The sequence below is a fragment of the Myiozetetes cayanensis genome, unplaced genomic scaffold (genome assembly GCF_022539395.1).
Source record: "Myiozetetes cayanensis isolate MyiCay16 unplaced genomic scaffold, myiCay2020 scf5-8, whole genome shotgun sequence".
Classification (NCBI taxonomy): domain Eukaryota; kingdom Metazoa; phylum Chordata; class Aves; order Passeriformes; family Tyrannidae; genus Myiozetetes; species Myiozetetes cayanensis.
The window spans coordinates 101,581,445-101,593,930 of NW_026087742.1; the positions used below are offsets into that span (position 1 = coordinate 101,581,445).

Here is a 12,486-nt window from a genome sequence, read left to right on the forward strand (position 1 = left end):
GGACTGGCATTTGCTAAGTACATGCTTTTCACAGGATGACCTGGGGAGGGACAATGAGCTGAAATGCATCTATTACTGAAGAGAGGCAAATAAACTGTAAAAAAAGAAAAGCCAGTGAGCTTCTCTTTGAAATGCATTTAATCTCCCAAGTTATCTAGAGGAGATAACTTATATTTGGCAGTAGAGATGGCCTCTGCACTGAAACAATCCCCTGTCAGCAGTTTCACTAAGTAGCAGAGCTTTGGAAACCATGCATCTTACATACTCACTAGAGAGCTCTTGCAGATAGACAAAAGATTCCACAAGCCACTAAATCATGAATTCTAAAATCATTAATCAGTTGGGCACTGCCTAACCAAGCTGCCCTGTGATGCTCAAGGGAGCTCTATATTCAGGGCAGAAGGTGCTGGAACTCAAAACAAGGAGGTTGTCCTTTCTATGTACCAGTGAAAGAGAATCAGATGCTCCACTCCACACTATCCAGACATATCTCTCTCAAGGTTTCTTTGTAGAAAACTTTTCTCTGGTAGACCAGAACATTCCCCCTTTCAGTTTTAGGATTGTGTTCCTTCAAACATGTTCACACATGAATAAAAGAATTCTTTCTTCAGCTCCTTTTTCAAATCACACAACCCAACAAAGATGTGCTCCCAACTACAGTGTCAGGGCCAGCAGAGGCATTTCATTCCTTACAAAGCAGTGCTAGGGGCATTCTCTGTGAGTCTTGATTTGTTGGACAGATTGCTTTCTCTTCCAGAAAAAGAAATCTGTTGATCTCATTTTAATGCCCTTACTAAGACACTTTGAATCCACCCAGTCAGGCAGTGGTTACAAGATTACACAGCTAAAAGATATTTTTGAATCTGCACAAAACAGATAGGTACAGTTTTAAAGGACAAAGGTGATGAAGACTAAGACCAGTACCACAGTTTAACTGAAACATGGATGCTATATAAAAATCTTAGAAAACAATAATTGAACCAGTCACCTTAAAATCTCTTAGGAAATATCATTTACTACAATTGATAAACTGGATCCCACCAAAGCTTGATTCAAGTTTGTCTTTCTTGCCAACAGATAGGCTAGCAAGAGCTAAATACAGGGTTATTCTCTTGCTTGAACTCAATTTCTCCGAAAAAAATTCTTGGTTTGGTTTAAAGATTTTCACGGTTCTTTTTCAGGGCAGAAAGGAAATCTGAGAAATGTGTGAGAAACCATTTGGTCATTTTAATAAAGGAGACATTACTGATAAAGAAGAAGCCTCCAGTAATTTTTACAGATGTAGACCATACCAGCTGAAGATGGTGTAATGTGCCAGTGAAGCAGCAAAAACTTACACTCCTTGAAATTCTGGCCCAGCAAATGCGCACAATTAAGGATCAGCAATGCTTTCCTCTGTATTTATTCCCTGTACAGAAGGTGTGTAAATTAATTAAGATGACATTGATACATGTTTGGGTTGCATGCATCCTGCTCTCATATTACATGGACAGCAGATAGACACAAAAGTTGAAGCAAGTTGAAAGTTTGTAAAGAACTGCTGCTGTGCTTCTTCATTTGGATAAAAGCTAGCAAAAGCCACAGGTCTTCACATGTTCTCATTAAGAATTTAGCTAGGAATGATTAATAGATTGAGACTTCGTAAAATCTGGAAGAGAAACTTTTGACTAAACCACTATTTCAAAAGCAATGCAATGGTACTTACCACATGGCAAAGAGTTATCCTCTTCTACTGTGGTGGTATAGGTCCAATCCTCCTTTCTCCAGCCTATAACACCACTATCCTGGCAGTCCTCAGATTGTGTTATATTTGCCTTGTCCCACATTCTGAACATGTACAGTTCCCCACTCATACCCTGGTTAGGTGATGCAGCTGCACCTCGCAGCTTTGAACAGCCAAGCAAGAACTGGCCTTTTCCGGGCAAATGAACTTTCCCCCTTAGTTTTTTGTAAAATTTTTTTGTTCCATTTATGAATACCTTCATCTCCTCATTGTCACTTTTCCACTGGATACATATTTGGTTCCAAGTGTTTTCATGAAGTCTTGCTGTTTTATTTATTTGATTTCCAAACAACCATATGCTCAATTTGCCACGATCTCCCGCAAGTCCAAGATCGTACTTATTTGTAGAGACATTGGTGTGAGGTGCTTCTTGAGTGTATACATATGCTATCCATGGATTATGTGATGAATACAGTTTGAGGTCCACACAGACAAGGAATTCTTTCAAGGGATGCAGAGAAATTCTTGATGACATAATCCAAGGATCTTCACATGCAGTCCTAAAGACAGCTTTATATCGCCCCAGGAAATCCTCCTGATCTAAATAAAGAAAAGGTGATTTGTAAAATTATTTTGTTTTTAAAAGTATCTTTTATACTGATGTTATTTTTCCATATAGTACTGTTCCTAGGCATTTATGTAGGAGTCTTGAAAAAAATGCATTAAGAAATAACCTTGTAATCTACTCTTTTGGTGGGTTTTTTTTGTTTGTTTTGGTTTGGGGTTTTTTGGTTTGGTTTTTGGTGGTGGTGGTGGTTTTGGGGATTTTTTTTTTTTGTGACAGGGAAGTGACAGTTTTGGAGGCAGTCAATAAATCCTAGCTGCTCATGAAAGCTTTGAAGTGAAACTCAGGCACAAGACCAAGGATGACCATGTAGAACCACAGAATTGTTTAGGCTGGAGAAGACCTCTAAGATTATCAAGTCCAACTGCTAATCCAGCACTGCCAAGTCCACCACTAAACCATGTCCCTAAATGCCACATCTACATGTCTTCTGAACACCGTCAGGGATGGTAACTCAACAGCTTCCCTGCACAGCCCGGTGCAATGCTTGACAACCCTTTCCATGAAGAAGTTTTTCCTAATATCCAGCCTAAACCTTCCCTGGCACAACTTGAGGCCGTTTGCTCTTGTCCTATAATTTGTGACCTGTGAGAAGAGATAACCCCCATCTCGCTGCAACCTCCTGTCAGGTTGTAAGCAATTAGGTCTCCCCTCAGCCTTCTCTTCTCCAGGTGCAACAACCCCAGCTCCCTCAGATGCTCCTCATAAGACTTGTGCTCCAGACCCTTCACCAGCTCTGTTGCCCCTCTCTGGACATGCTCCAGCAACTCAGTGTCTTTTGTACCATGAAGGGCCCAAAACTGAACACAAGATTTGAAGTGTGGTCTCAACAGTTCTGAGTACAGGGGGACAATCACTGCCCTGGTCTTGCTGGTCACACTATTGCTGATGCAGGCCAGGATGCCATTGGCTTTCTTGACCACCTGGCCATACTGCTGGCTCACGTCCAGACAGCTGTTGATCAACACCCCAAGGTCCTTTTCTGTCAGGCAGTCTTCCAGACACTCTTCCCCAAGCCTGTATGCAGCACTGCCTGGGCTTCATTCTGCTCCCCATCCCTCTCTGTCCAGCTCAGGGGACTGGGTATCCAGAGGGCAACTGGTCTTTCTAATAACGACTGAGGCAAAGGCATGAAGGCATCAGCCTTTTCCTCAGACTATGTCATTATCTTTCTCCCTTCATCCAAGAAAGGCTGGAGATTCTCCTTAGCCGTTTGGTTGCTAATGTGTTTATAGAAACATTTTTTATTGTCTTTCACAGCACTGGCCAGATTAAGTTCTAGCTGAGTTTCAGCCCTTCTACTTTTCTCTCCGCATAATCTCATGACATCCTTGTAGTCTTCCTGAGTTTCCTGACCCATTTTCCAAAGGTGTCATAAACTCTTCCTTTTTTCCTGAGTTCCAGACAAAGGTCTCTGTTGAGCCAGGCCAGTTGTCTTCCCCTCTGGCCCATCTTTTAACCTGCTCTTGTCCCATTAAGATTTCCTTCTTGAAGAAGAATGTCCAGCCTTCCTGAGCTCCTTTGCCCTTTAGGACTAGCCTCCCACAGGACTCTGTCAATCAATTTCCTAAACCAGCCAAAGTCTGCCCCCCAGAAGCCCAAGGTGGCAGTTCTGTCAACTTCTCAAAAAATCAAAAACTCTTATACTTTTGTGATCACTTTGCCCAAGACATTCTCCAACCATCACACCAGCCCTTCTCTGTTCACAAACAACAGGTCCAGTGGGGCATCTTTCCTAGTTGGCTCCCTCACCAACTGTGTCAGGTCACCTTCCAAGCGCTCTGGGAACCTCCTGGCCTGTTTCCTCAACTCTTTCCTCTCTGCTATGTTTCCAATAGACATCTGGTAAGTTGAAGTCCCCCATGAGAACAAGGGCCAGCGATCGTGAGACTTCTCCTAGGTACTTATGGAATATTTCATTTGCCTCTTCATCCTGGTTGGGTGGTCTGTAACAGACTCCCACCTTGGGAGGTCTTCAAAGGCCTTGTTGGCCTTCCCCTTGACTCTTACCCATAAACACTCAACCCTACTGTCACCATCATTAAGCTCCAGACAATCAAAACACTCCTAATGCAACACAGCTACCCCACTGCCTCTCCTTGCCTGTCCCTCCTGAAGGGTTTATATTCATCCATTGCAGCATTCCGGGTGTGAGGCATCCCACCACGTTTCTGTGATGGCAGCTGTGTCATCATTTTCCTGCTCCACAATGGCTTCCTGCTTCTCCTCTTTGTTGCCCACGCTGCATGTGTTGGTGTGGATGCACTTTAGTTTTGCTTTTCATCCTGACACCTCTTTGGAGGGAGGAGCCCTGGTTCCTCCATGATCATTCCCAGGCACTTCCATGCTTTCTAACACATAATAATGCTGTAGGGATCTCCCTCCCCTGCTTCCACTGAGATGGCAGACCAAAGGATGCTGCTAGCACACAATCCCTCAAATATTGATGTGCTGCCCCGAGACTTTTCTAGTGATCCTGTTTTTTAGCCTTTTCTGCCTTCAAATCTAGTTTAAAGCTCTTCCAATAAGCACTGCTAATTCCAATGCAAAGATCATTTTCCCACTTTGAGACATGTGTACCCCATCTGTCGTCAGAAGGCCTTCTGTTGCATAAACCGACCCATGACCAACTAAAATGTAGCAATCTAAGGAATTTCTAAGATCCTCTAAGAATCTAAGAAATGACAAGTGGGAGGCAAAAAGAAAATCACAGGTTGTGTGTCCTATACCCAGGACTGCACAGATATTTTGCATTTAACAGATACTGGATAAAATACAGAAACAGAGCTAGAAGGCAGCACTATAGCCCTTACTGCCTTCTTATGTCTCAGTCTTGCATCCTCCTCCTCTGAACAAGATCATATTTCTCTGTGCCATTTTTAAAGAGGTAAAACAAAAGACCCAGGGTACTACAGGCCAGTAAGTCTCACCTCTGTGGCCAGCCAGATCATGGAGCTGATCCTCCTGGAAACTATGCTAAGGCACATGGAAAAGAAGGAGGTGATTGAGGACCATCAGCATGGTTTCACTAAGGGCAAATCATGCCTGAGGTGCCCTTCTAGGACAGGGTTAAAGAATTAGTGGATGAGGTAAGAGCAACTGATGTCATCTACCTGGACTTTTACAAAGCATTTGACACTGTGCCACGTGACATCCTTGTCTTTAAACTGGAAAAACATGGATTTGATGGATGGACCACTCAGTGAATGAAGAATTGGCTGGCATAGTTGCACTCAAAACATTGTGGTCAACAGCTCAATGTCCATGGAGAGACCAGCGACTAGTGGTGTTCCTCCGGGTGGTACTGGGACCAGAACTGCTTAACACCTGACAAGGGCAGTGAGATCAAGTGCACCCTCACCAAGTTTGCCAACAACACCCAGCTGTGTGGTGTGGTGTGGTGTGGTGTGGTGTGGTGTGGTGTGGTGTGGTGTGGTGTGGTGTGGTGTGGTGTGGTGTGGTGTGGTGTGGTGTGGTGTGGTCGACGCACCGCAGGGAAGGGATGCCATCCAGAGGGACCTTAACAGGCTTTAAGATGGGCCTGAGCAAACATCATGAAGTTCAAAAGCCAAGTGCAAGGTTCTGTATCTGGTTCAGGGCAATCCCAAGCACAAATACAGACTGGGCAGAGAATGGATTGAGATAAACCCTGAGGAGAAGCACTTAGGGGTGTTGGTTGATGAGAAGCTCAACATGACCCAGCAATGTGCATTTGCAGCCCAGAAAGCCACTCATATCCTGGACTGCACCAAAAGCAGTGTGGCCAGAAGGTCAAGGGAGGAGATTTTGCCCCTCTACTCTGCCCTTGAGAGACCCCACCTGAAGTGCTGCATCCAGCTCTGGGGCAAGAGAAGTTGTGGATGCCCCATCCCTGGAAGTGTTCAAGCTCAGGTTGGATGGGGCTCTGAGCAATGTGGTCTAGTGGAAGGTGTCCCTGCCCATGGCAGGGTGGTTGGAACGAGATGATCTTTATGATCATCTAACCCAAACCATTCTATGATTATACGATTCCTTCCCCACCCTTGAGATTCTTAAATCCTCACCTGAATACTGGCAGTTACAGCAAAATAGGTGAAAACCAGCCATGTTCTAGAGAGAATGACTTTAGGCAACTTACAGAAAATTTGTTTTGGAGCCACTGGTTTATTTTAAATTCAGCCCCCATTCCCTGCTCTCTATCAGAGAACTTGGTTGCAGAGATATCTGGTCTGTGAATCTCAAATATATGTGTCCTTAAGACAGTGGCAACCTGGAGTTCAACTTGGATTATAAATAGAATTTGAGGTGTCAACAGTAAATTTACTGGTAAAAAACAATGTGCCGGGCTCTGTCAATGGTAAAACAAGTAGCTCCAGATAATGCCTCAAACACTGTTCAGTGCTTGTAGGTGCCTCATTTCCTCCATTGTCCCAATACAGGAAAGGACAGACTTTTGTGGCTGTAGATGTCGGCTCTTTGGAGCTGACTCTCATTTTGTGGAAATACACACATTCCAATCACATAATCATTATCATGATTGCTTGCTTTTAGGGTGCACACATCAACAACAAAATAAGAAAATGGTCCTTTGGAAGGTGAAGTGGAACTACAGAAAAATGAAACAGTCTGGTAAATGCTCAGCCAGGGCAAGAGAACACATTACTGACATCTTTAAGGAGGTCATTATTTATCAATATAAGCAGACCTTTTATGAATGCTCCAGAGGAGGTTTGGGATTAATCATGATTGGTCAGGGTTTGAAAGCAGAAAAAAAATTGGTTAACATAGGGGAAAAAAGCTTTTCCATTAGCTCCCCTGTAAGAACACAAACTTCCAGGCAATTTGGATCAGGGTTTTTTTCCAGGGTAAGTTATAGCCCTAGTTAGCTGTCAAGATCACAGCCAGGTCTTCCGTAATCTCAAGCAACCAGAGCACCATCTTTCATCAGGCCAATTCTGACAACTTTTCTTTCTCTTGACCTCAGGGCTCTCAAATTTCTTTTTCGACAGCAACAAATGAAAACAAGGAGAAAGTTCTTAACTTCCAAATGCAGCTTGATAGGTACAAGCTACCAGAAAACATTCTAAACACAAAATATATCGATCCAGTTACATGTAAAAGTCATCAATATCTATTCTTGTTGCATACTAGAGCTTAAAGACACTAATTAGCAAAAACCTTTCACAACCTTGAATCATTCCTGAAGTTCAACATACATCATGTAAATGCTATGCTACAGACCAAGGCTACAGACCAAACAAAAAATTCTCTGAGTACAGACTGAATTAGGTGAAAATCCTAACCAGCAGACAGTGGATTTTGAATGGTGAGATAATACTTAGATTGGTTCTAAGTGGCAATGGAAAAGCAAAACATACTTGACCCAACAGCAATCAGCAAAATTATTTCCCCTCTGCCCAACCCTACAGCCTGAATTCACTCATTGAGTTTGGCCACTTGTCAGAGTCTAAAAGCAAAAGCATGGAAAAAGCATGGAAAACCAATTTTTAAAACAGCTTAAAAGCTGGGATGATGAAGAGTGGATGGAAGGGGAAATTGTCACAGAAGACAAGATTTTTAGATACAGGCTCAAATGTACCTTCCATTTTTAGTAAAAAGATTACTACAATTAAAATAGATCTGCCACCTTACAGCGGGACAGATCATGAGGAAACTGATTTTTTAAAGGAAACAGCTAGCTAGTTATATGCCAACACTTGTGACACAGTCTCTCCAAATAAAAATAGTTGCTCAAGTCTTTCATTATTAAGTGGGAATTCTGCTGAAGGTTTTGAAAAATTTGATGCAGCTGCTGTTCCTCAGAGTATATGTCAGAAATATACTTGCATGACTCACATAGCTTCCAAAATTCCTGTAAGCACTCTTGAGCATGCAGATATGGCCAAAGTGACTGGTTAAGGAAGTTTCCTGACACAGCTTCAAAACTTGAAGTCATTGTTAAGTATCCAAACTGACAGACTGGAAAACTATTTCTGAGCAAAAATATTAACCAAAACTTGAAATACCATCATCAGACTTTACTTTGGAAGTGAGAAAATCGTGAGAGAGGCTTGATTTCATGTTAAGGATTAAATCAGTGTTGATGTGCCAATAATGAATTAAAGGGCTGCTAAATCCTATTACATTATTTAGGGAAACTGACACTTCAAAGTTGTCAAGGGAGGCAGAGTGGGCACAGACTTGCAGATGAAAAAAGTCATGAGACAGGTAGCAAACAGAAATCATGCAAAATGACAACAATTTGATGATGATTCTTCTGGTCTGCTTTACATAATTCAAAGACTCCTGTTGATCAATACACAAGGACCGAAGAATGACTTTAAAGTAACAAAAGCATTTACATAGAGAGGTCTAACCTTCTGGAAACTGGAAAGGCCGGCCCACTTTGCTCTAAACAGTTATAAAAAAAAAGTGCCAAAAAGGAGTGCCAAAATTAAGATAACAGATACTAACACTATCTGAATTGTTATAAGAAAGGCTTGGAAAATTTCATATGCTTTATCTACCCAAAGAATGCGGAAAAAGCACAGAGGAAATCATAACCATAGCCAGCAAATGCACTTTGCTGCTACAAGTGGAACACATGCAGTACAGCATTATGTTAGAAATTTATTATCAGTATTATCTTGGTTAAGTCTCTTTGATATGTGGGTGGATGCCATGTAAGTAGGAGATGACTTTACATTAAAGCCTTTGTAAGTTCTGTTAATCATCACTTATTTTCTCTAGTAATGGTACTTGTGGGTTGTGGCCCACCCTTGACCATGGAACCGAGGAGCTGGAACTGGCTGTACTCTGTGGCATTCCAGACTTTAATAATTAGTTTCCTTGGGTCCAGACAATACAATACACTCAGAAAAGTATCTATGAACACACCCTTATCACCACAGCACAAAAAAGGTAGCATAGTAGGAAGAATGCTCCAAACATCTCCAGAGTAAGAAAAATTAGTGAGGGGGAAAAAAAATAAAATTACAATTTGGAGTGAAGGAAACTCCATGCAATAGTAATCATGGGATGACTTTTCAATGTCATTTGCTGTATTTGGGCACATCAGCCCTTTCAGAAATGAGAATTTTTTCTTTTTCCTATATTTAACTCTAACAGATGCAAAAGTTGGGGGTTTTAACCTTACCAGAAATAAAAGCATCCACTTAGTAAGTATGTTCTCTTAAGCCCTAAAAGAAATCCTGAAACAGATGTGCATACTTTGAAATGTTTAAAATAAACTTTCTAAGAATGAAAACAAACAAAATCGCAATATCTTTATTTTCTTCAAACATTTTTGTTTGAAACATTTTTAGATGGTGATAACTGATGTCTTTACAAGAGATAGCCAACCATAGGTACTAAGAATTACACATCCAGGAGCAGATCCTCTCAATACATTAGTACTAGTGTTATTTTCCTTATATTTCCTTATATTACTCACATTACTATTAACCACTGTGTTAGTATAGTTGAGCATTAATACAGTCAAGTATTCTATTGAAAAAAAATAGTCACAAGTTTATGTGTCTGCACAATCTGGCTTTTTACCAGTAACAACAGTCATTAACTTCCTTGCAAGTGTTTGCCACCTGTAACACATTTGGCTTGCCACAGACCATTAAAATGACGTCAAAACAATCTTGTATAGTAATATATTCCATCTAGAGCTCATAAATGTTCTTTATAAAAAGTTTAAAACTCTAAACTTTCTACATGTGGGCCACTTGATTCTGCTGAACATTTGGAAATCTGAAGCTACGAACTGTTTCCTCAAAATTAATTTAATCCCTCCTTTCATTCACAGTTGTATTTGTTTATCTGGGGATAAACTATGCCATGTTTTTCAGTGTCCTAGGCATCAGAAAAAACACAAGCAGTTCTTCTCCGTATTTTTTGGAGAACACACATACTTTGGCACTTCAGATGACAAAACTGAATAGAGATGCTGCTGACAGTACTTAGCCTAAAACCAAAAAAACCAGTAAAATACGATGAAACCATAAATATGGCCTTGTGTCTGTCTAGCTTTTCTTGAAGGATTTCTGACATTTGCAACTGATACAGAGGTGAAAAACAAAATCCCTCTTTGCTTCCTTCCTCAGAACTCTTCTCTGACATCTGTCCACCTGCTGAGCAGCTCTGTCCTTTTTACTATTTGAAGCACAAGACATTAAAACCTCTACATCTTAGTAGCAGTTTTATCACCTGAATCTCAGATTCTCTCTCAATAAAATCATTTTGTGCAAATGACTTTATGAAAATGACTATATTTGGAGAATTAGAATCAGAATTTGTCTAGTCACTAAACCTAAGAAACCTCATTGCTTGTACAATGTCATTAAGCAGGTATATTTAAATTTAAAAAAACCCCAGTAGTAAATTCAAACTGAAAGAAGCTCCGACCTTCTGGAGTAAAAACATGCCATGACACAGGAAGCAGCTTCTGAAACTAATATTAAGTACATTGCAAAAAACACTTCCAATTTTTTAATACCTCAAGCACATTGCTAACATGATAAATGTATTACACGCTATCGATATACAGAAAGTTTATAAATCACAAGCACTGTTATCTCTATCAGCTGGGGTCCAGAGTGGTGACAGTCTAACCATCAGTTTACAGAATAGCCATGAGAAAACATGAATTACTTTACCTCACTTTATTCTACTTTACCTGACACAAAAGCATGACAGAACTTATCCAACTTATACAAGAACCTTACGAAGTTATTTTTCATTTACTGTTATAGAAAGAGTATAAATTGCCAAGTTCAAATGTGTCATTTCAGTTACACATTTTGGACCTTACTACTTTCTCCTTAGCCATATTCAGATCAAGAGAATGCAGATGTTCTATGCTCATACACACCCTAAATAGAGTGAAGCTCAAAGAATTTTGTGGTGTTTTTGTAAGAACAGCCTAAAAGATTTAAAAATGTGTTCTGAAAATAAGAACACTTGCAGTTTAAAAAAACAGCAAGAAAATAATTTGTCTTGCTATGTCATATTGTGGTTTTGTTACCTCCTCAATCATAACCAAAAGAAGTTACTACCAATGATCTTTTATGAAAACATAAAAGCATCCAAAATGCAAAGCACCAACTGTTTCATTTCTTGTTAGTGACAGTTTTTCCTCTTGAATTCAGGAGGGCAAAAACTTGCCTGTTCTGAATACATTCAAAAGTCCTATTCATCAAGATGAATGTGACTTATTTGAAATACCAACACTAGACACATGAGGAAAAAATTCTCTTACCTTTGCCTGCTGTAGCCAGGAACAACTGAAGTAAAAGGACTGCTTGAAAAATCCTGAATCTCAAAAAAATGTCCTGTATTCCACCAACACAGCAGTGCTGTTTTCCCCAGGCAACCATTCTAGAAGAAAATAAATAAATAAGTAAACAAACCACAAAGATTAGAAAAAGTGTAGGTGTGTGGACATTGTGAAACATTATGTTTCCAACACAAGAGTATAAATCTTTTCAACCCCATTATACCATTGGGCATAAATTGTACAGAAATGCACAAATCCTCTGTACATTGCCAAGACACTAAGAAAGAAAGAGCTGTTTGCTGAAAAGAAAAAGAAAAACACAAAACCTAACTCGACCTGTAACTCTCCAAAGACTCACAAATACATCAGAGCAAGATTCCTTGCACAAATAAGACTTTCAACATTTGAAAAACAAACAAACAGCAAGTTCATGGAGAGCACCACGAAAACCTGGTTTGTGCACATTTCTTCCTAGTAAGGGTTGTCTAATGTGAGCAACAGGACATGGTGATGGAAAAAGAATGTGCCACCTATTACGAGAGATAATGCTCTATGAAATGACACAATTTTTTAAAGATCTTTTCAAAAAAAGGTACATCTGAATATTTTGCATGTTGTATTTTACATTACGTAAACATTCTGGTGCTCTCGGCAGGCATTAATTCTTACATTAAAAGGTTTGGAGATACATAGTTGCAAGTGCCTCTATAACTGATTTTTGAAACAAAAGCATAGCAGTAGATTTTACCTATTGACTACCTTTAATGTATCAGCTTTATGGTAGAACACAGCATTCTGCAAGACACCAGAAGTTTAATTTTGCCATCACAAGTCTGGTGCATGTATGAGCGTACTGGTTAGCAATCCTCCTGC

The 12,486-nt window shown here is 40.3% G+C and overlaps 1 protein-coding gene across 4 annotated transcripts in view; it reads right to left on the reverse strand.

Annotated features, from left to right (window-relative positions):
• Positions 1-12,486, reverse strand: part of ADGRG2 (adhesion G protein-coupled receptor G2) — a 66,188-nt gene that overhangs the window by 43,934 nt on the left and 9,768 nt on the right. For all 4 annotated transcript variants that reach the window (XM_050332507.1, XM_050332505.1, XM_050332506.1 and 1 more), the window contains exons 2-3: positions 11,596-11,714; positions 1,706-2,323 (exon numbers count right to left, since the gene is read on the reverse strand). In XM_050332507.1, coding sequence (XP_050188464.1) covers positions 1,706-2,323; positions 11,596-11,713 — 736 coding nt within the window. In that variant the 5' untranslated portion in view covers position 11,714. The remainder of the gene's footprint in view (positions 1-1,705; positions 2,324-11,595; positions 11,715-12,486) is intronic.